The sequence below is a fragment of the Sparus aurata genome, chromosome 7 (genome assembly GCF_900880675.1).
Source record: "Sparus aurata chromosome 7, fSpaAur1.1, whole genome shotgun sequence".
Classification (NCBI taxonomy): domain Eukaryota; kingdom Metazoa; phylum Chordata; class Actinopteri; order Spariformes; family Sparidae; genus Sparus; species Sparus aurata.
The window spans coordinates 27,873,999-27,899,144 of NC_044193.1; the positions used below are offsets into that span (position 1 = coordinate 27,873,999).

At 42.3% G+C, this 25,146-nt stretch overlaps 1 protein-coding gene across 5 annotated transcripts in view; it reads left to right on the top strand.

Moving 5' to 3' along the window:
- Positions 1-25,146, top strand: part of LOC115585019 (plexin-A1-like) — a 295,372-nt gene that overhangs the window by 173,647 nt on the left and 96,579 nt on the right. For all 5 annotated transcript variants that reach the window (XM_030423005.1, XM_030423008.1, XM_030423007.1 and 2 more), the window contains 2 exons: positions 3,538-3,652; positions 22,421-22,621. In XM_030423005.1, the coding sequence (XP_030278865.1) occupies positions 3,538-3,652; positions 22,421-22,621 (316 nt within the window). The remainder of the gene's footprint in view (positions 1-3,537; positions 3,653-22,420; positions 22,622-25,146) is intronic.

Sequence of the window (25,146 nt, forward strand, 5' to 3'; positions counted from 1 at the left end):
TTGCACCAAACTTGTTGGAGATCGCTTGTCAGTCAAACAGTGAAGGTGGTGTTTTGATTTTTTTTTTACCTTTGCCTTCGGTCCTTTCTTCTTCAAGCAAAGCCAGATAGTAACTTATTAGAACAGGGCAGCATTCATGAAGTAGCTATAAGGCTGATTTATAGATATGTTTGATTCCGATAAGGTGGCAACATGGTAGCATTATTCAGTACAATAATTTGCTCAGCATAACTTGATTCTTGACTCTAATATGTGAAATAAATATCAAATGTCAAAATACATCAAACATCAAAATGTATTTAAGTAAAACATTTACTAATTACTAAAATTATTTGTGGAAATAATAGTTTTAAAATGATGGTCAAGTTGTCTTTTTTTGTGTTGCAGGCTTATCTTTGGAAGTTAGCATGCTAACAAGCTAGCCCCTAGCCACTATGTTCTTCCTCAACAGGTGATAGTCCGATAGTAAACAACACCAACTTATTCTGTGCCGAGTCAGCTACTCTAACTGCTAGCTGCACAGTTAGCTGAGCTACTTAGTTAGCTACAGCTGCAGTTAGCAGGTACGCTGGTGATATGATGCCCTTTATTTGTTTTTGGCCTGTCTTGGCCTGTCTTTTTGCTGGGAAGCTAGGAGTTAAATGCACAATAAAACCAAAACAAGCTAAAATAGGCTTAACAATTATCTGCAGTCCCAGATTCTCCGTGAGTTTGTCATGGCAAGCAACCAATTTCTTTTTAATTAAAGAGAAGTTTTTAAGAAGATAACTATACATAATTTCTAGGTATTAACAATAAACAAATAATGAAATGTTGTGGAAAAGATATATGCCAAGCTAAGCTAACATCCTGCTTACTGTAGTGTCATATTTAGTGTGCACACGTTTGAGTTTCATCAGTGATTGAACCAAGACCTTGAGTAGCATGTAGCATTGGTGGAATGACCACAACAAAGTACATTATTTACCTGACATTATATTCGTCAGTACCATCCTGGGGGGTAATAAACTGAAGGTGGATGTACACAATGGACCCCACAGGTTCCCAGTCAGCTGTTTGGGTGGATGTGAGTCGGCGAGCAGACGCTGTGGGCGTGTGGGGGGATTGAGTAGTCAGAGGCCTGATTGAGAACAGTGACAGCTTTCGAGAGAGAGGACTGGCGTAACATGTAATTATGGCTCGCTTTTCCTTCAGCCAGTTAAGTGAAATTTAGTTCAGAAGTGATGTAAAGAGTACAAAGAAAGGACTTGTCCTAGTTGAAAGAGAATATCTGGGCTTTTTCAGAGTTACTGAGCATCAACTTCTGTCAGGGTCTGCAATTATTGTTTGTTTAACTTTTAACTACTTTTCATCCTTTTGAGGCACCTTTACAGCTTACAATGGAGCATTTTCTAGGCTAGCAAAGATCCTGTGCATTAAGATTGACAATAAATATCGGGAAGTGTTATATAATACAGCACTGATATGGTTGAAGGTAGAAACTTGAACAAAAGAAGTAAAGTTACACTTTTTCGGAACATGTTGAAGGATGTATGCTTGCCTTATTTATCCCTTTTCATCCTGGAAACGAGGCTTTGCTGAATTAGAAAAAAAACTACTGAGCAACTTTTAATTTAACTTCTCTACATATTAAAGGTAAAGTAAATGCCTAAACCAACCTTTTGTTCTCGTACAACCTCCACTTCCGTTGTTTTTTTTTCTGCTCGCCATGATAGCCTTGTTTTTAATCCATGTTTGAATGTGCATATATTCATTTTGCTTCCTCAACTCTGAAGAAGAAGGGGGGGAAAAAAAAACAAGTGTTATATAAAAACAGGCTTATCTTGGTCTGCCAGCTTAGTTCACTGTAAGCCTCCAAGCATGGAGAATAAGGAAGGAGGAGTGGATCGCCAAGGATTCTCTCCTGCTCTCTCTCCGCTGTTTTCTCCAGCGTCCGCCCTGGCCTCGCTGACAGCTGGAGTAAAGTCTTAATGCACGAGGCCGCAGTTACACTTGTCATTCGGACGCGATTTCTCGAGATTTGGCTGCGAACATTCGATGTCGCACGCCTGTGTTGATGCTGTCGCCATGCGATACGCGTTCCCCGTTAAAGGTTTCCTTTTGATCTGTGTTGCCACTCTCCCTGTATTTTACCCGGCAACAGTTCTGCCGCAGCACATTGTACCTAATCTGTGATTATGAATTCAGGTCATAGTAGCCGGAGTTTCATCAATGTGTTTTTATGCTAATTAAGGAGAGCAATTAAGTAGTTAGGAATGAAAATAACAAAGTTTAACAGAAAAAAAAAAAATAATAATAATAATGATAATGTCCTTGTTTGTCTTCTGGATGTGGCCTCCCATTAAGGATATCACGATTTCATTACATAAATGTCATAGGAAAAAAATTTACATTTAAATTGTCATTGCAATATCTATAGAAATGTGAAAAAAAGAAAAAAAATGTCTAAACTACTGGTGCAGGGAGGCGGACAGGTTTTATGGTGCGTTGAAAACCAGTGTGAAGATGCATTACTGCCTCCCACTATGACGAAGAATTAAAGCAGAAAAAAAATGCTTGGGTTATTTTATAATTATTAACCATGACTTCTGACTTTATTGGGTGGATAGCTGCAGAATGACAGGAGACAGGGTGAGAGTGAGAGGGGCCACGACATGCAGCGAAGGGCCAAAGGTCAGAAACGAACCAGGGGAGTTCATTAGTTAACTGTTACATATCTGTGTCACAAGTGTTTGGTGACCGCATTTCAGGAATCATCCAAAAATGTGTGTATCTCGCCCGACTATTGAGATTGAAATCCAAATATTTTATTCCCTATTATCAGTATCTGCCCTCCCTGACCTGTGTGACATTTCCGCTTGCATCTAAACAACAGCAACATAACTGCTAGTTTGGAGTTAAATTCAAGCTGTCGTTTTCTTTAGACTGCAGCTCAACAGGTTCATTAGGTCTTTAGCGAAAGTGTTGTTTTTAATGAGTTATGAAAACATCATCCGATGTGCATTATGGTTGAATGAGATGTATACATTTTTGACACAATATCATGAAAAAAGACGATTATGTTATTTTGTAAGCCAGTGTGTGATGCAGTGGCTTTCAACCTTGGAGGTTAGTGTTAACAAAATTGTGATTGGTTCTGTGTAGAGTGTGGACACTTTTCTTGGAGTTTAAAAACAAAAAAAATCTGACAGCAACATGATGATTGGCCGATAGAGGAGTATCTTTTTGTCATTTTTCATTTTTAAACATAAAAACACAACTTGAACGATCTCGTCCCAGGGAGGATTATGATATGTGATCAGACAAGCTTGTTAGTGCTCTCCTGCGGAAAAGAACTTGACAACACTGTTTGCAAATTACCTTCATCCTCTAGTTTGGCATTTTCTCTACAGCACTTTCTAGCTAATTAGTGGTTGGCTTATACACAGACACAGCTACGTCTGCAATAAGCTGATACTGATTTATCTGTCTTGCTCTTGTACTCTGGAATAAAAAAGTAATTGCTGAAAAACTTTAACCTCTTCTCGCCCGCTCCAGGTGCCTGTCCTGTGTGACTGGAAACTTCCCCTGCCACTGGTGCAAATATCGCCACATGTGCACGCAGGACGCCAGCGACTGCTCCTTCCAGGAGGGACGCGTCAACACCTCGGAGGTGAGTCTTCGAGCGTGCACACACGAGAGCGCAGGCAAGCATCGACGAGCACGTGTATTTAAACATTCGCACACAAAGAGACGCAGACTCGGAAGCACGCAACAGGAATGCATTTACAAGTATCATTTCGTGTGCGCACACTCACACACAAGTATGTATTACTGGCATAGTAATGCCAAGGGTGCAGCTGGGACCTGTACACCATTTGAGTGTGGGTATGTGCTTGTATGAATGAATGGTGCTCTGAGTGGCCCAGCAGCAGCTGTTGTACTCCAAGCAGCGCTGGATTTATTCACTTCTAAACAAGTCGGGGTGAATGAGTATGCAAATGGAGGCGCACGCTACCGTCCCAAATGTTATATTTGCATGAAAACCCTCATCTATCTGCGAGCTGACTCGCTTTCACAGTCCCTCTGTCTTAATCTGTAACTCTCACTGTCTCCCGCACAAACATGGAAATTCACCGTGACAAACACAAATAAACTTTTGTGCGTTCAGAAAGTTGCACTTGACACCAGGCCACATTAACATCGGCTTTGTCTCTATTTCAGGCAGAAGTTTGTTAATCATTTGCATGCATGGCTGGCTGAGGTGAAGGCTAATTCAGATAGTCTTCTTAAATTTTTCTCTACTTTTAGTCGTCTTTCCTCTCCTTTTTTTCTCTCTGTCCTCTACCAGCATGTGTTAAGAAATATAAGGCATCTTGATATTAGTATTTTATCCTGTCAGATTAAAGATGCAATGTGTTAGAACTGCCACCTGTTGAATTCATACTCAAAAAGGGGGCAGCATGTCAGCATATCAGCATAGCATTGGTCATGTTTACTCTCGGACTGTCACCTGTTGAGGTATGAGGTGACAAAGAGCTAGCCTGTCAGCATGCTAAGTTAAACACTATACATACATATATATATATATATATATATATATATATATATATATATATATATATATATATATATATATATATATATATATGTGTGTGTGTATATATATATATGTTAGCAAACCACTATTTCTTTACATTCTGTTGATGATTTTTGATGATTTTTGAATATTTTTATCTAACATTCTTCCATATAGCACCTTTAAGGTGTTATATGATGCACACAATTACAAGCTGCCCCTCTTCTCCTCTCTCAGCCACCCTTTTTGTTGCCTGTACTTTTGTGTTTTTTTCTTCATTCTTTCACTCACTGCATCTTTCTTTGCACGAATCCATCCGTGTTTGTCTCTCTCTCTCTGTATTATTTTACGTATGCATCGCCACTTGCTTTGCTCAAGACATTTAGTGTGTCCACGTGCATGGGTGGCTATCCAATCAAAAGCAGCGAGGTCTTTGTGTTTTATAATGTCTGTTAAAGTGGTAAATCAGACAGCAATTACAGAGTGTTTCGTGTGTGTGTGTGTGTGTGTGTGTGTGTGGGTCGACGGAGCGAAATAATTTGGGGGGGAGGGGGTTAACACTTGACTCCACACACCCTGTCATCACATGTTACACCCTCCTGTAAACACACCAGGCAGACATCCATCCTCATCTCGTTCAGAGAGCCACACCAATCTGCCCTTTTATTTTGTGTTATTTCCTGTTTGTTTTTTTTTTCTATCTCTCTGATGCACTCTGTCTTTTTGGTGCAGGCGTTGCCATGGTTACCAAGACACTTTGAATGTCAGGGGGGTTTTGCTGAATTTTGATAGACTCGCACATGCACAAACACACACGTACACACACCAGCGGCATCGCCGCATCTTTACATGGATTATTGTTATTAGCACGGCAGACAGTGGAGTGACAGCTGTGGGCTTTTGTGACAGATGTTTTGATGCATCCTCGCGCACAGTCCCTGTCAATGAATAGGTTAATGTTTCGAAGCGATGCGTATGCAAACTTGAGCCAACAGCGGCGCTTTTTATCGTCACACATTTATCTCCTCTAGCCTTGATTTTGCTCCAATTTGCCAGTTCGTAGCTCCTGCTGAAAGCAATATTGCCCATCTCCACTGCCTGAAAAAGTTTCCCCCTGTGTCATTAGCAGTAGGTTGCCAAAGTGATTGAATTCACACTACACTGGTTATCTTCCCAAAGGCATTTGTCATATTTCTTGAAGCTGACTTCACTTCATATCTGATCAAATTCACGGCGCCTTGCGAATCCGTTCCACAGGTACATCACTAAAAAATAAACACCTTTTTTATTTTTTTTTTTTCCCCCTTCTGCAAACAAACAGCCTCTAATGTGTAATGTCTGCCCTCTTAAAGTAAATATAATTCTCCGTTGTCACTTCCAGGAGATGTAAACGTATATAAATCAGCTGTGTTCTGACAGCAGATATGCAGAGAGGCATATTAGGGGCGACCAGGCAGAAAATTGCCAGAGTCGGAGAAAACACTCGAGAAGGCCACGGACAGAAATGTGTATAAACACAAACAATGAGAGAAACAAACACCGGGACAAACAAATTGGCCGCGCTCCGATGAATCCCGGCGTTGGGGCGCCTGGAGCCGAGCGGGCCTGCACCGGGCCCGGGGTTCGGTTCAAACGACTCCATTTGGGAAAAATAAGACAATAATAAAAGCCTACAGAAAACATTATGGAAAAAAACAAACAAACACTTTGGTTTGCATTTATTTTCCTGTCGACAAGCTCGTCCGCTGCAAGCCGCGCGCTCGTTATTTAAGTCGTTCATTCATTTTACATGGGGTGGCTTTTTATTTTTTTTTTTCTTCCTCCGGATACTTCATGTCCCACTAATGAATTAAAGCAGTGCATGATTGACGGCAGAAACAAAATGGCTGCCAAGCAACAGCCTCATATGGGAGCCTTGACAGGAAGTGACTTATTTTATGTTGTCGGCTTGTAAAGCGCTACAGCTCCATACAACAACAGTTTGGGCGTCAGTCATGGCCCAAGCTTCCTGTTATTGATGATATCCTTTGCTTGTTGTTGAAAGTATTGCTGAGGAGAATGCAAGTAAATTACAAGAACAGTAGTTACTAGATGTGATAACACTTTCTGTTAGGGCACGCAATACATATTAACCATTAGCTAGTAGCTTGTCCCATAGAAACCATCATTAAGTGCAGGATGTGTGAGACAATTCAGTGATGTTGCTGCAGTTGCGGTCTCGACTGGCCTGGCAATAAATTCCAGGGTTCTCTTTGTGTGAGGTCGAGACAAGAGCAGGTAAAAATGCAGCCGATTCTGAGACGAGAGCGGGACCTTCCAGAGCCGATCTTAAAACCAGTCGTATGACCAAGACCAGTCTCGGGTACTACAACAGCACTAGTAAGTAAGGCAGTTGTTGTACATTAATTATGATCTTACTATGCATTATTCAGTATGAGCCTTACAAGGTGGTAGCACCACAAGAGTAGTCATTCTCCCTGCGCATTATAACCCTTAAGAGATACGGCAAAAAACACAGAACTCCAAATGTTAACCCCACTATAGAATGTGGAACTTATTCGGAATTAGAAAGAGTTAATTAAGCATTACCTGGACTGTGTTAGTGTTTTGTTGTATAAGAATAAATAGCATTTATGGAGTTCAGTTAAAGGGGAATGTAAGGCCAAATAGAGCAGCAAAGAATATTAGGATGTCTTACTTATTATCAATAAGCAGTAATTAGGATGTTATTTAGGGAAAACCTGTTAGTTATGGAGAAAAAGGCATTAATACTTGCTTTATATTGTCTAATAATTATCCAATAAAAGGCAACTAATTGATAGTTAACATGTGTGCACTACTATAAAGTGTTAGTTTAACTAACTTAACTTGTTTTAAAAGTTTTATTTGTAGCTTGAACAGCCATATCCAGCTCCGTCATACAGCATATGTCATATGTGCTTTGGAGCAGTCTAGTCGACTGCATTGGAGTTGCGTTCAAAATAAATAAATAAATAAAACACCTCTTAATCACCGAGACAGAGATAGCACTGAGCTTGCACTGTGGAAGTGCTGATGGCTCTGGCACAAATATCACAGCGCTGTTTGGCACAGGTTTTGCCACAACACGGAAATTTCATCCAGCTCACAAGCACACATCCCCGGTAGAGGACCGTGTAACATAACTGTCAGACTTTAATGTGGTACCAGGTTACCCTCAATGGTAATGTGTTTTCTAAGCCGAATGTCACATTTTTAAAGATTTCAAATTTCTTTAATATTTATGTGCATGGCAGCCACAGGGAAGCTTGTAATTATGAGAAAAAACAGACTATTGACGTGGTTATGGTCAGGAAACACCCTGATACAGAACAGATACCACTTCCAGCATGAGCACTCGATCATGTTGTTCTTTTTATGTCAGTCACAAAGACTGCTGAGGTCTCAGCTAGTGTTGATTTAAGACCCATTCCTGATTCTGTATTTGTTTATTCATGTTTTTTCGGAAAGTGTGGCTCCCAGTCAGTGTTTATTTGGGGCTGATGTATTCATTAAGACACTGCCTGAGTGAAGTCATCTGAATCTGTCAGGAGGAGTGCTCATTATGAGCCAGTTCTTGTTCTGCATCAGCTCTTCTGAAACCGTTTATTTAACTATCAAAGCACTGACCTTTTCAATATGTGAAACCTCAGCTCGCAAGCTCTGAATGTGTTCAGTGCGATCTTTCCTTCTTTCTCTTCCTTCTTTTTTTCCCCCCATTTCCTTTCTTTCTTTAACCTTCTTTTCTTCCTTCCTGTATTTCAGCCCCTTCTCTTTTGTTTTCTTCCCATCCTCCTCTCTTCCCCCCTTCCTAGAGGCCTGACCTCCTTACACTCTGTGAAATACAGTAGGTCCATGATGCATCGCTGCTGCACAGGGGATTGAACCGGTGGCTTTGTAGCCTAGCCTCATTGATAATCATTAGCAGGCTGTGTTAGGCTCCAGAAGAACAGAAGGTGAATATAGATATGTGGATCAGCGTTAGCCTTCACGCTGCTAATTAGAGGATGAATCACCATGATGGGTGAGTTGGTTAGATGCTCATCTGTGTCTGTCAAGTCGCCTCGCTGCTGCGGGAAATGCAAAACGCATCCACGCAGGAATATACGAGTGCTTGTGCGCACATTGCATAAGCCACGAGCCAGCTCCTCTGCACGCGCTCTCTCAGCTGTATCACTACTCGGAGCAGCCGTCTCCGTTCGGGTTTCCCTTTTTGATCTCTAACCCTGTGAGCTCTCCATCCTCTTGTTCACCCACTCCCTCGTTCCTTCAACAAGTCAATTAGCAGGAGCCAGACACCATCTCTTTTTGTCTCTCGGCTGAGGGTGTCAGAGTTACAGCTGTGTCTCCATTGTTGCCGGTTGCTGGAGCCCAGGCTGGTACACGGCTCCGGGCTGCCCAGCTCGGAGGCTCTGGGGCTGGCACAGACCGAGCTTCCCCTCTCCCTCCGGGTCCCTCTGGCTGAGGGAGCCGCCTGCCACTGACAGACTCAGCTGTGTTTGTGTGCGCGCACGTGTGTTAATTATTCAAAGTGTATTAAAGCTTAAAGATGCATCTCCAGATGCCTCTCTGATCGTTGGCGTGTTTAATGGAGAGAGACAGATGAGATGAGAAGCGAAAGGTGGAGTATCCACAGTGAAAAAAGTAAGGGGAGGAGTGTGGCAGTGGCCTAGTTGTTAGAGAAGAGGCAAGCTTGCTAAAACAACTCGGGGCTTCATTTATGAAACGGTGTGCAGGCTGCATATAAATAATTAGGAGAAAATGCCTTCTGCAAAAAGAAAAAAAAAAAAGCAATTCATAAAATTATGAGAACATTATCATTCATGCAGGTTTCTTTTTTGAACACATTTTTGTGTACAACACTCACAGCTGAAATGAAATGACTTCGCCCTACCCCTCTTTCCCGACATGAGTCAGGACACCCTAACCCTGAGGAAGGTCAGAGGTCATGATCAGATGCTTCTTAGTTTAATTGTATGGCATGTCGGACTGGTGCTCATGGCCAATTTTGTCAACAAGCTTTTCCGTAATTAGGATTGATTCAATGTGTTGTTTTTAGTTGCCATACTTAATTAAGGCCTAGGAAAAGGAAAAGTGGGACAGTAGAGAAAATACAAGATGGGGAAGGTGAGAGAGAGAGAGAGAGAGAGAGAGAGAGAGAGAGAGAGAGAGAGAGAGAGAGAGAGAGGAAGGGTTACCCAGACTGGTAAAGCATGAAGAGTTAAGCAGAAGAGAAAGACATCAGAGCTGGAGGGAGCGACATCAACAGCAGACCGAACAGAAGGAGAGGAAGGAGCGAGCAAGTTGATGAAAGGAGGAGAAGGATGGAGGCGTGGGAGGAGGATGTGAGAGATGTTTAGCCATTCAGGAGATGAAAGGGTACTTGAGGGTCGTGACACCACCCCGTGCCTCGTGTCTTCTTCGCACCTGCTTAATAATTCCATGTCATTTAGCTAATGCTATCTGCCCTACTTTTTTTTTTTTTATTTCCTGTACGCTTGGCTGCTGGAAGCTATTTAATTGCATCGCATGTTTGTCTTTAGGATTACAGAACTTACTCTTGTCTGCGGAACATAAATAGGAAATATTAAATGTCACTGATGATTAAGTCATAGAGTATTCCGAGTTCTTTCACATCATTGTTCATTGCCTTCTTCCCGGCTTCTATTCACGGCTCCTCTCATACACACAGCCCCGCAGAGTTGATATTTATTTATGTTTTTGTAATAAACTCCTCCTGATGAGGTTTGAACAGTGAATCATGACTCGTAACACTCATGTGATTTTCAGTGTAAATGACAATTTCCCGCATTTGTTTCCTGTCCGACCCCGCTTCTCCTTCCCGCTCAAGGCTTAATAAACGTCACTCCTCCACTGTTGCTCAGAAGGCGCATGAGTAATCATGTGTGGGAAATTAGTTTTGAAAGAGTTTTGATGGTGCCCGCTGTCTCAGAGGATACATTTAATGGCCATCAGCCTGTTGAATGGTGCGCTGAGGAGGAGGGACGAGGGTATTAAGCATGATATCAGTGCTCTTCAGTCCATTGTTGTTCGCTAATAAGATGTATCAACCATGTGCAAAGCAACGGCCAGATTCGATTCTTTTTTTTTTTAATTATTCTTAAAAGGTCTACATTTAAGACACAAAAAGGTTGTTAGGGTTGACTAGAGGGCATGTACAGCTTCTTTGGAGAAAGCGTTATATGCCAATTCAGATAGCGTATCATCTTATAGGTCTTTTACTGCCTAAACCAAACCTCTGAAAAGAATTCAGGCAGCAATCATTTTCCACTACAACATAATTATTTAAACTATTTAGCAATACAGAAACAGTCATTTCTAGGAGATATGGTTGTAAAGCCATTTTAAGGAAAGTTGAGATTCAGATAATACAAGCGAAAGAGAGAAAAATGGAGGATGGCCATTGAAAGCCTGATTCTTTGATCAATGCAAAAAGGGCAAGGCCAGGTCCCAGCAGCCATTTCATTGATTTCCTTTACAGCACATTGGCATATAATGTAGTTAAATGTTCTACAGTGTTAGGTTGGCCTCGTTGTTAAGGAAGTTAACGAGCAGTGTACATGTATTTGAGTTTGCATCAGCAGGTTCCCATTGAGATATGAAGAAAAAAGGTCACGGGTTAGATTAATTAAAAATGATTCATCTTGTTTGTTCAAGTCTTCAAAAACTCCCGGTTTCTGATGAAGCTGTAATACAGCCACGGCATTGTTTATATTCAAACATTTATGTAAGTGTCAGAATCTCAGTTCATAACAGTGTCAGCTCTTCCTGTGTTTTATCTTTACCGCATCGCCCGCCTCGCTCCATATCCCCCATAGTGCCAGGGCTGCGAGGAGTGGGTGGACACTCCAAAAGGCTTCTAACACAGTTCAAAGTGTCTTTTATTGAAGAGAAGAGCTCCTAGCTTGGTGCGATGGGGTGCGTGCCCTGCTTCCACCTGAGACTACAACTGAGGAACTCGGGTCATTTGAGGAAAATAGATGAAAAGTGAAGCGGGGGGGGGGGGGGGGGGGTGAGTCACGAATGTGGAATACAAGATGAAACAGGTCTCGCAAAAGGGAAGTGGTAGCTTTCAAAAGTTCTCGGCCCCGGTGAATTTGCATACAAGATACTGTGAAATCTTTCGTTCGCTGTGTTGTGTATTGCGTAAACTTTCTGACCCAAGATCCTTGCGACTGACTCACTCGCTTTCCCCGAGAATAAAGCAGGAAAAGAACCCAAATACACGAAAGCAGTCGATCGGGGGAGGTTGGTACATTTATCACGGGCTTTTGTACTGACCTTGAAAGGTTGGCTGATACTTAGTTGGGTCACAGAAATCTCTTATTATTCACTGGGTCATGGTCTAAAACGGGTTGCGAGTCTGTTCTTGGTCGGTTCCCACATGACCAGGAGCACCGTGTCGTTTTCATCTAACAAAGAGGAAACAAAATTCATCAAATTTGATCCTGTGGGCTGAAAAAAAAAAAAAAAAAAAAAAAAAAGAATACAGGGCTGTAGTTAGCAAGGCCATCCTGAATAGCTCCTCGTTATCTGTCATGTATCTACTGTGTCATCCTCAGAAATACACAAACACACACACTCACAAATAGGTTGTGTATTTCTAGAGGCCCCCCATCGATCCACTAGCTGATGCTTATCGGCTACATCCTCCTCTATGACCATCCAGACCCGATAGCATCCAGATAGACACACAATCACGCTTGGTCATCAGAGATACCGCACAGGGCAATGCCATTCTAATGGAGACGTTTGTGATGAAGAGCTCTGTAGAGTCGATAGAGTAGAGGGTCTTTTCCCAGTGGACGCGGTATCTTTCCTGTAGTTTGATAGCTTCCTACAAAGTTGGACTGTTTGAAAAAACGCAGACATGCCTCAGACAGCTTTATATTCTTCATTATTATGATTAATTTCCCCCGTTTAAGCTGGCAGACAGTTGGATTATGTCAAGCCCCGATCGATCATTACTGCAGATCTCACTACATATTAGCATTCAGTAGCTTATAGAATGAATTACAGGAAGTATGTTGAAGATACAAACTGATCAGATGCTCAGTTTTCAGTGACTTACTGTATATGTTGTGAGAAATGATACATGGAGGAGGTGTGAAATGACAAAAACAAACAAATAACCCTCGCCAAGAAAGGTCTCTTGCTTTAAAGTGGCAATTATTTATTTATTTGTTTATTTCATCAGAGCAATGTATTTTAAAAATAATTACAAACCATGTGGCAGGAAAAGAAAAACAAGAAAAAGTTTTGCATGTATCTGCAGCTTCCCTTTGGGCTTAAAGGAGGTTTATTTCGAGTTTAAATGCATTGATACTCTGTTTAGCCCATCAAGCAACTGTTTCATGCAAAGAAACCCTTTAAAAAAAAACACTTTACAATACCTTCTCAGCTTGGCTTTAAATTGATTGGTCGAAAGATTCAACCCAAGGGATCAGGGGATTGCTGGTGGATGGCTAACAATTATGCCAGAAGTTAATAATGTTAGATGACACTCAGTGTTGACTTTATGATTATGGATGCATTTTACAAGGAGAGACCCTGCAGTTCAAGGCTGGAATGCAAAGCTGCTCAAATGCATCTCAACTTTTTGCTAGCTCTTGTGAAGTGTTAGCTAGCTCAGCACACCAAGCAACCAGCTGGTGGAGGGCTAGGGTTAGGGGTTGGTGGAAACCAAAACCAGAATAAAAAGATGGTGAATAACGAGCTTACATTGGCCAGACATGTGACTCCAAATAAATGTAACCGCTTGGTGTATAAATACGCAACTGTTTCCCAAGTAGTTTAGCTGTGTCAACTTAAAAGCTGATGGTATGTTCCACTCGCCCCAATGGTCCAAATAAATCCATTATTGTCAAAAACCAAACTTGGAGAAACGAGTAGTGCTCTGCAGCAATTTTCTCAGTGCTGCCACTGTGGCCATGAGCTGTATTACAGTAGTATGACTGAATAAAATGGTATTCCTCTTTTATTTATCTTACATGATCCATAATGGCCTGAACATGTCAATAAGACTACAAGGCAGTCACAATAAAACCGTCTGCACTCTTCTGCCCCCGTCTGCTTAACACTACCCTCATGGTGCTTCATGCAGGGTTTAAAAAAAGAGACATGATAATGAAACTTGGAAAGATTCGTCTAGTTTTCGGAAGCGTTTGCTCAACACTTATCCCTGGCGTGTAATTACTAGGAAGTATCCTCCAGAGCAAAGTAAAGGGTGCATTTTATGTTTGTGGTTTGGTTCGCTAATGGTTACAATGAGTGGTGATGAGCACGATATCTGAACAAACGAAAGACCACCACCTATAAAAACTTCAGCGTTTGAGTAACGAGTCCCGTCTGGGAGGTGCAGTGGAAAGTACATATCAATTTAATTGATATCTGGACAGGCACGTTTGGTTCAGTTATTTTTGGTCATTGGGCTGAAAAAGGCCAAGATGGCCGACGTTGCTGACAAAGTAGGAACAGTAAGGCACATACTTGCGTACATAGTAAACCAGTCAACAGGCCGTACACAATCCACATATCAAACATTATTATTTTGCAGCGGAAGGGCCCACATGAGTATCGTAGCAAACCCCGGCTGCCGTGCTGATAGATATCAGTTTATGTCTGGCCTTTGTTTGACCTCCCTTCTCGGGTTTTTTACATAAAGAGATCCGCAGCATTCAGCGCATAGACAGCCACCCGGGAGGGCGTCTTATTGTATAGTGCGCGCTATAGTACGGCAGAAATAGCTGCACGTCATGAACGATAGGTCGATAAAGCTTCCTCCGTTTGGACTTGTCTCGTACGTTGTTTTTTTATGGGGTTGTAAGAGACAGACACTGAGAGGTGAAGAGGAAAAGTTGCGAATGAAAAGTGAGAGGGGAAGACTGAAAGGGAAGGTTGTGGCGAAATAAGGAAACACTGAGGAGATCTATAGAGACACAGCCTCACGACCTGTCTGTATGTTGATTAAATGGAGAGATCTACAGTGTTGAGATTACTATCATGCCCCATTGCACAGTTTTGTGGTATTCTCCGGTGTGCGAGAGTGTGCGTCTGTGTTACTTTCTGTTAAATTTATCCTCTAAGGATATAAATGTATTAGTGTCTAAAACTGAGACATTTCTCAACAGATGACTCTTACTCCTTCTCTCCTGGGAGATGTGGTCATCATATCAGGTCCTTTTTTCTTTCTCTCTGTATGTGTGTGTGTGTGTGTGTGTGTGTGTGTGTGTGTGTGTGTGTCAGCACGCTGGTCGATGGGGTCTTGCCCCCTCCTTTCTGAAATGGTTCATTGGACTGTAACGCTAATCCGCGGGGACGCTCTACACTGCGGTGACCCCCATGACACTCACACACATAGACAAACACACACAGACTCCCTCATCCATCATACTCGGGGCTTGTCAGCGCCTCATGGAGGTGGCCTCATGGGTGAGAGCCGGCAGCCAATCGGAAGCCTCGCCTCATCTCTGACATCACCATAAATGCGATGCCTCCATCCCGATAAAACGTAATTAGAAGCGAGAGTAAGAAGGTAAATAGATAATATGATGACTGTGTCAGAGCTGGATGTGAATTAAGTAAATGTCATGTTTTTGTTTTTTTCCGCCTCCATATGTGCTGTAAGTTTATTATGTGTTTCTCCTTCTCTCACTCACTGTGTTCTGTTTTTGTTTTATGGCCTGCTCAAAGTCCTCTAACAAACCAGCAAACAGTGAAGGATTGGTAGGAAAAGGAGGCTTCGGAGGAGAGGAAGAGTCAATATGAAAATGCAGCAGAGCGTCCCAGCCAGCAGGAGTTCATGGCTGCAGGCTGCATCGCGGTTAAATAAACAGCAGAGCAGGTAGAAAAGCCGAGGGTGGGAGGGAGGATCACATGAGAGAGGGTAGGAAGACGCATAGAGAGAGAGCGGGGAAAGCAAACTGAAGAGTGGACAAGAGAGACTGGAACAGAGCAGTGTGGCCGGGATGGATAAGGAAGCGCTCCACAGAACAGTTTCTGTGGCTGAGCTATAGGAAATGAACACGAACTAGGATCCATCTAAATCCTGGTGCTTTTCATTATACAGCCGTTCACAAATTGGCACCACCCCGAGCTAACTGTCCAGGATCCAAGCCCAAAGTCTGAACCTTGCACTTCTGTGAAGTCATAAAAAACTTTGAATTGCATTTCCTGTAGCTTTTATAGGCGGAACTATGAATAGGTTGCTAAATTTGAGCCATTAAATGACCTGTATGTAATTTTCCGCGGCCAGGGGTCTGAATCAATGAAACAACAACAGAATCAAAATATGTCGTTTCGATGGTGCCGTGGAGCTGTTGTCACCTTTGTTAAACGACCGCCATTGCTGATCAAACTCTATCTGTTGTCACTCGGCAAACACATTCGGGGACAAAATAATGTAATAAAGTTGTAAAAATCGTTGGGTGCAGTTTAGTTCACCGACTGCATTTCTCACTCTGAAGTTATAGCGACAGGCGAACAAATGAAACACACAGTTACCTTGAATGAAACTGCAGATTTCTCTGAGAACATTGTGGAAACATTTGAGATAATGTAAGCACACAATACAAACAAAATGTCATCAAAACAGGCTTGTGTAGACATTTGAATGTGTGAGTTATATATTATATCTTTGAAGGTTTACCACTGTGTAGTCTGTTCATTTTTTACTATGCTGAGAGATTCCATCACTCTTCCAGTGCATTTAAAATGTAAATCGGTAGGCAAACACACCTTCACTAATACCACGGTGGCATTTAAAACTTCCTTCAGTTCATTGCAGTTCTAGGGCTAATGATGGCTCTGTTCTACTTAAAGGGCAACTCCACCAATTTCTCACATTAAAGTGTGTTTACGGGTCTTGGGGAGTACAACTGCATGTGTGGAAAAAAAATAGTAGCCTTAGTAAAGCTTTTTTTTGTGGCTCCAGAGGAAGCTGCATGTAATCCTGATAAATGACCTCCAGAGATGTTACTCAGTGGGTAAAGTGCATTGTGGGTAATGCCAGGTTTTGAAAAGCATTCCAGTGGTCAAGCGTCGCAGTCCTATAACACTGTTGGACAGTTTAAAAACAAATTATAAAAAATCGATAGCAGGGATTTCAGCTTTATTTTATTCCATGCATTTTTCTTCCTTTTTACATCACCCATAATGCAATTTAGGAGGCAGTTTATCAGATGACAAACAGCTTTCTCTGGAGCGAAAAAAGGATATACGTTGTAGTGTTCTCCAAGACCTGTAAACATACTTTTAATGTGTAAACTGGCCGAATTACCCTTTAAATATACCAGGAAGCCATGTAATAGGCCAGTCATGCAAAATAGCATAACCCTGGAATTGGTACATCATTATTGTTATTTATTTCAGCTGTGCTTTCAGACATATGAACACAACAACACACTCGATATGGCATTTACATTTTTAGATTTACATTTACAGCTTTTAGCAGTAATTCATACATTCATACACTGCTGGCGCTGGCTGCCATGAAAGGTGCCGACCAGCACATCAGTGAACAGTTTAGGGTTCAGTGTCTTGAATCGAACCAGCGACCTTCTGATAACAAACCGCTGGCTCTACCCCCGGAGCCACAGTCGCCCTATAATTGGCATTCCTCCAGTGTGATCGAAATAAAAGGTCAAAAATCAGTGCTGGCGTTGATTGTCGATGTACACTATATAGTTATACGCTTTCCACCTAAGATGGCCGCCATGTAAATAAACACATTTGAAATATATCAGGCACTTCCCGAAAATGTAGGAGGTACAAGTGTGTAGGTCTGCAGATGGCAGATGGTAGAAGCAGTCGGCGGAGGCCTAATAGAGATTTTCACTGGTACTATGGAAGACTAATTTTTTTTTTTTCTGAAGGCTTACCTTCCCTCCTTTGATCTCGGCGTCTGTGTATTTGGCCCCAAGGCTACTGTAAAACACTCCACAGGCCTGAGACTGCAGTAGCTTACTGCAGAGCCAGAGGGCAAGATTTAGCCTTTGATCGGCGTGCGTGTAGCAGTTAGTGTAAGCAATGTGCGCGGGGACAACCATGTACGTGTTCGGTCTGTGTGCATTTTGTGTTTATCTATCTAGATGTAACATTGTGTGTGTGTGTGTGTGTGTGCCTGTCTGACTTTCCCGTCCGGTAAATAGCTTGGAGAGATATATTTATATTTCTTACATATATATGAAAACACGGTGTGAACGACTCCCATGTTGCGTCGCTCCACCCCTGCCTCACTCAGTTGGGAACTTGACCTCCTCGGCTCTCATCCCCCACTTTAATAAATGAGTGTATGGCTCCCAGGACCTCGCCTCGCCTCCTCATCTCCTCCCCTCCTTCCCCTTCTCGCTTCACCTCTCCTCACCCTCTCTCATCCCGATGGTTTATCTCTGCTCATCCTCTGCATCGCCGTTCATCCCCGACTCGCGCTGCGGTAAATTTATGTCTCAACGAGGCGTTTCTGTGCGCTGGTAGTTACTGGGGAGGTTCCAGTGGCCCGTACCTGGGACCCCCCCCCCCTCCTCCTTTAGTATAGAGCCCAATAAATCAGAGGGAAGTTGTTTCTGGTATTAAGGAATGCGGCTCGGTTAACTCCTCTGCCTTGATGAAATGAAGGCTGGAAAACAAGGCGACAATGAGAGAGGAGAAAAGAGAATAACGACACGGAGAAAAGATCAAGTGTGAGTGAGAGGAAGAAAGAGAAAGAGAAAGAGGCGGAGTGAAAGCGAGGGATTAGAGGAATCCCCCAGGTAAAGAGATCGTTGTGTCTCATTGTGTGGAGCCGCTCCGCTATCTGATGCAGACTCAGCTCAGACACCTGTCACCACTCCTAATGAAACATCTCCCACAATCCTCTGCTCGCAAATCTTTTGTTCACTCCCCCTCCCTCCTGTTTGTGTGTGTGTGTGTGTGTGTGTGTGTTACCCTCTATTTTCCCTTTATGTTTTAGCGCGATTGTGAGTCTTTGTCGCCGGGTTCTATGCGGGGAATGCCTTTGTATGTGTGTTCAAGCGTACACGCGTTGTGCATATTACCGCGCTCCTCAGAGGAATGTGACGCTGTGCTTTTTTATCCTGACTCTGATGCATCAGTAATGAGGAACAGACCCTAGGAGAATGTATATGCTTCTGTGTGTGTGTGTGTGTGTGTGTTTTTTCATTAATCAATGTACAGCATCAACGTTCTTGAGTAAAATATGCCATATGAAGCATGTTTAATAAAGCCCCATTGAGCTGAAATGAATGGAACTGGGCTGAAATAAGGGACTGTGTGTGTGTGTGTGTGTGTGTGTGTGTGTTTGTAGCAGAGAGGTACAGATGTGAAGTGGTCTCAGTGTGTGTGTGGCAGCCAGGCAGGATTTCCGTGCCACAATTTGGAGCAGATGCTTGAGCTCGGTCCTTCCAACATTAACAATGGCTGCTACCAGATACTCTTCTGTCCAGTCACAAACACACACACACACACACACACACACACACACACACACACACACACACACACACACACAGACTTTTTCCCCTTTTTCCTTCCTGGGCTACTTTAGTCCTGTTTTCCATTTTATTAGAGGCTAGAAGCAGTTCATTAGCGGTCTGTCGCCATCTGTGAATACTTTAAACTTTGACTGTCAGCCTCACTAATTGACAATCTGCTTCACCGGGCTCACTGGCATTGATCTGATCTCTTCTCCGTCTCTCTTGCCTCATTTCTTTCCTCCTCCTCCAACTTCCCTCTCGCTGCAACACCGACGCGTTCACATCATGTGTGATCCTCCGTCAATACGAGCCCGCTGACTGGGAGGAAAAACCTGTTCGCCTCAGCCTCCCGCTGATAGTTTCGAGTAGGAGCTTTCACACCGCCCAACCGTGGTCTTAAAGTGGACCAGGACAGGTGGTGAACATACTGGTAAAGTTACTGTCTGTAGAATTATGTGTTGCGATGACACATTTTTAGTCTGCTTGTATTCTGGCCACTTGGGGGCAACAGAACAGACTGAAATACACAGACATATTTGCAGATAATTATCGCCTTCCTTCATTTGGGATCTAGCTAGCCTGAGGATGTTTAATCAGAGCAGGCGCTGCAGCTAGAGTTGAAGTCGAGTGGAGTTTACAGCCCCGAATTTCAAAACGATAAAGCTCAGAAGCTAGAAACGTCTGTAAAGCCAGTTCGATGACTTCTCTGTGTGGCTTTGTGAAGTTTCACATCATGCATCATCGTCGTTTGAGCCGTTGTTAAACTGAAGGATACGAATGCATGAAGTGCCGAAGTAAACGACAAAACATGATTTTCAAATTTTCTTTGATCAAAGCCATTCAGCGACTTTTGAAGAAAAGACTTTGGATTATTATTTGTTGTTTGTTACTTAAGTTACTTTTGGCTTTTTACATGAATAGTTGATGCAAACAGTTGAAAAAACTTTTAAGTAGAAAATCTTCCTATAGAGCTAAATACTGTGTGTTGAAATTAAATATATTTTTGTAGAACCAGTTAAAAACACAGTTTGAACTCCAAATGAACTCCTGAGCAGTGATGTAACTGTACGTTTCTAAGTTGTTCTTGAGTTTTTCTTGTAGTAATTTCATCTTACCAAATAGTTTTCGTTGCCTACGTAAACCTTACCAAGTAGTTTTGCTGCCAAGACTAAACCAAACTACGACCAATTCACATATTAATAAAACTCCAATTGCCATATGTCAAAGTCCAAGAGAGTCTAACTGGACATTGTATATCTATTATTCCTAACTTGATAGTTAAGCCCTTATTGTGCAAAATTGACGCTCGAGGGGAAAATAGATCATTGTCATAGTTAGAAGCTAGAGGCCAACTATCGAGGTGCTGTAATTAAAGGGTTGAAGTGAGAATGTTTCAATAAAATAAATGTTCTCAAACAAAGAAAACGTAGTAAAAGCACCAGGCCTAATATTTAAATGTCTCTGGTCAAAGCCACAAAAACTGGGTCTCTGGTTCCTCCGCAAATATGTTAAATTATAGAGAAAAAAAATGCTATTTAGAATGCTCCCTACGTCACACATTCTCTAAATCTTTTCCACCATTCACCTCCCCATATGGCGTCCATGCTGTCTGGCTGTCGGAGTGTGCTATATCGCCATGAAGGGAGCAGAGGTGTCCCCTGGCGCCATTATGTCCAAACACCTCTCTCCCCTCCGTGTCTTCTTCACCATCCCCTGGCCGATCTGCGAGTCATTACCACTGCTCCATTAGACAGCACCTCTGCACAGAGCAAACTCATATTGAGATCACTCTGCTGAGTATGAGGCTGCTGCGGTGGTTAGAACTTTAGGTATTTCACCACTGATTAAATAGAATGCAGTTACCACTGATTTATCATGGCGGTTATAAATGTCTGCCGTCCTAATCGGAAAATTATAGTTTGCGTAATGGCACTTAAAGTAGGATACGACTTCATTTACAAATTCCAGTTTTGTATTTGCATGGCCTCTATAATTGTTTACCGCATCTCCAGATGAATACCAAACAGGCTTTAGTGGATAAAACTTAGTTCAGTGGTAATTGCAGCCTTTATGTTATTGCAAAGGCTCTTTTTTATCTGCTTACACTGCAGAACATGTCTTAACAAGTTGGAGCCTTTTAGTCTGGTTTAATAGAAATGAGCATTTGTTTAACAACCGATAACAAAAGCACCTGGAACAATGACTACACAGGCGAATGACACCTTCATAATCAATAAAGACACTTAAATAACAAGTACTTAGCGAAAGTCTAAGACGCTTAAACTTCTCTTCGAATGTCTTTTTAAATGGATGGCTGTGAAACTTTTCAGCGCAAGTACTGATAGAAAACACGTCTGTAGAGCTAAATACTGTCGCGTCAGTGTGTTGAAATTAAAGCTCTTTTCACAGAACCAGTTAAAAACACAGTTTGATGTCCAAATTAGCTCCTGAGCGGCGATGTAGCATGGATTCCGGCCGACAGCAGAATAACGTCTTTTGATTTACTCAAGCCCCGATAAAAACGCTCCGAGATTTCAATTATTTTCCTTCAATTAATGTGGTGCAGAGCTGCCGTTCTCGACAATTTTTCATTTTTTTTTTCTCTTTATTGATCGCAGAGCAGCAAGAAACCGCTGAATGGAAGCGCTGACCCCCTCAGTCATCCTCCTCTATGATCCACAGACTGTAGCTGTTACAATGCAGCGCAGCAGAATTAACGCTGTCCGTGTTCCTAAGAGACGACGCCTCAGGCTCTCATTTTTGTCCACGCTGGAAGAATTAGAAAAGCCTTTGGTGCATTCATTTAGGCCAAAATAAAACACACCTAATATCCATACCAGCCTCATTAATACTGTGAAAGGTTTGATTCCAAAATGGTGTGTACTCATTTTGACTAACTAACTGCCGTATGCAGTATTAGGTGGTTCATATGTAGGACAAAGAATCCTGAGGAGTGTTGATAATTTGTGAGTGGAGTTTTCATGCTGCCTGATTCTTCAAAACTTTTCCACTGTGGGAACAATGGACGCTGGAATGCGTGTCAAATGGTGCGGTTGAATGCTCTTTGGAGGAAAATTACGATGATTTATTGGTCATTATCGACACAAGAGAGTTGTGTAATGTCACGGTGCCATTTCAGAGACGATTATTACTTGTCGATTAGAATAAATAGCCTGATCTGTGATTTTTCTGTCAGTTCTTTTTTTTGTTTTTTTTTCTTTCTGTCCCATCTCGCCAGCAGCACATCCAGAACAAATCCGTCCATCCAGAATCTGCATCCCACTGAGACGAGCTACTTTATCTTCCGGTCACGTCTCAATTCCTTTATTCATATGTTTCTCTCGCATTCCAGGAGTGTCCTCAGATCCTGCCCTCCACCCAGATCTATATCCCCGCTGGAGTCATGAGACCGATCACCCTGCTGGCCCAGAACCTGCCCCAGCCGCAGTCCGGACAGAAGAACTACGAGTGCATCTTCCACATCCAGGGCAGCACGCACAACGTCCCGGCCCTGAGGTTCAACAGCACCAGCATTCAGTGTCAGAAGACCACGGTGAGGCACGACACATTATCACAGTAGCTTACAGAGGTGAAATCCACTGCAACGCCTGTTGACCTGATAAATGTGAGTGATGTATTTGATAAGGCGTTTGTTATACCCCTTTCACACTGAATCAACATTCATATGACTCTGTAATCTCTTGATCGTATTTATTAGCTCCAGCTCCAACTGGGTGGACACGCTCGTTTTTGCCCCTTTTCTTGCTTAATGTCATGATGTGCATTGACATTCCAGACATTGAGGCGTGGATAGTTTTCCATAATATGATATTTTCACTGACCTCCTTGCTGATATCCCTGTTTTCCAGAGCCTTCCCGACATAAAATGTGACACACCTGAAAAAAAAAAAAAAAAAAAAAAACACAGGGAGGCAACTTCATCTTCTGGCTATGGGAAATAAGTCAATTGGCTTTATTTTAGTGGGTTTATGTGCCATATTTATGGTGTGCGCTCACTCCATACCAGCTCACCCAGACTCTCCCAGTTCATATTGTGAATTTTCTTGAGAAAAACTGTGTAAAGACTTCTGTTTACTTTACGAGATCCTGCAAAAGCTTTATGTTGTACGCCAGATACTTTTTTCAGGAATTCCCTTTGATCATTTTTGTGATTCCTTGTACGTGTAGCCTCATCAGATAGTACGCAATGAAACGAGCCATAACAAGCTGTAACTTTTTTCCCCTGAACCCATGACAAACAGGCTCAATCTGAATCACACAAAGACAGAAAACCTAGCAAATATCTACCAATGAATCAGCCAGTGAATAATACAAAAAAATGATAGAGTAACATCATCATTTTGTATATAGTTGAACTTATTTCAAAGAAATTTAAATGATCCTTCTTGGGAAAATTTGTTGTAAAAATATCTTTTAAAATTGTGTTTTTCTGTCGCTATCATTTTTTTTCTTAATGTGATAGAACTTTGCTTATACTACCCAGAATCAAAATTCGGTTTCAAGAAAGTTGCGATATAATTTTTGAAAACAAAAGATTCTTCTGTCAGGCCAAAAATTATTTGTTATTCTTAATTATGTTAATGATTAATGATTGTTGTAAAACATTGTGAAAAACTGTTTAAATTAATACATGTTGCAAGTTATCCTTTCTTGGATGTTCAGGTCAAATTTCAACCCAATCCAGTAGAAAATAATTAAATATTGTGTCTTTGAGTACACATGCAAAGAATCACACAAATGGTTCAATGTAGCAAACTTACGAAATCCATAACTAAAAAGTATTTAATGTACATTGATAAGCTTCTACAAGGTCCTACAAGTTAATTGGAGGTTTTACATGCGTTTTTTCAAGGAATTCCATGACATGAACTGGGAAAAGTTCTGAATTCTGGCTGAGTTGGCATGAAATGACCCTATTATTGACGGATTTCAATCTCAGCCAATCCTAATCACTTCTATCACTGCTCCATCCGAACCCCAGCTGTTTAATCTGTCAGCAGGAGCTGCATTCAAGACAGCCACACTGGTTTAACCATTTGGAGGCTTTACAGCTGGTTAGCTGCAGTGACCAGCGGTAATAGACTGCCATGGCAAAGACTTGAAACTGAGGCGTATGGCCACGGGGAACGACTGTTGTAAAAAGCGGCTCTCTCTTCATTCCCGCTCCTTATTCCTGCCTCCTAGCCCTCAGTCAAACTGTCACCGCTAATAGGGAGCGACCATTTCAGCAATGTTAATTTCCTGAGCTCCAATCAGGGCACGAGGCAGAGGGGAGACATTTTAACGACACCAATTATGACTTACTTAACGAGACATATGATTAACATGCGAGCCACATACTGCAGCACTCGCTCACGCTGATAGGTCCGACAGCGAGTCCTCTTCGCTTGAAAAGGCAGCAGGAGCCAGCGTGCTGCTTTGGCAGCTTCGCCGGCTGCCTTCACTCCGGCCCGTCACACGCTTGTCAGGGGCTCCGGGTCATTTAGCCGGCAGCCGCATTACCGCTGGGCATCGGCACACGTCGCTGATTTGCGGCCACTTGCTGTTTTTCTGAGCTCTACCTATTCGCCCAGTTTCTCCCGACAAAGGGAAAGAATGAGCCTCAGCCCTGTGAACCTGGAAGTTGTTCTGCCTCTGATGTCGGAGGGCGACACGGAAAATAGTTCAGGGGCAAATTACTGAGGTAGATTTCCTGATCATAATGATGGCTCCCGCAGTTCTTTTGTGTTTTTTGGAAAGGGAATTTATATTTAGTCGCTCGCGTCTCTCTAATTGCTTCACGCTAGCGACTGTTCTTTCAGATTTGACTTTCCGGGTTGTTATTACTGGTTTTTTGTCAGATTTGTCCCTCAGTGACCTGACTGCTTGAAAGCCTGTTGAAAAGTGCGAAAAAAATTAGCTGCACACACAGCAACTGCTGTAAACCAAGTTGAGTATTAGAATAAATTGGCTGAAATTCCTGAATTAATTCTTGCCATGGAACTACTCCATATACCCTGAGCACGGTGAGCCCCTGTGTGAGAAGCCAGGGTTTACCTCCATCATTAAAGGAGACAT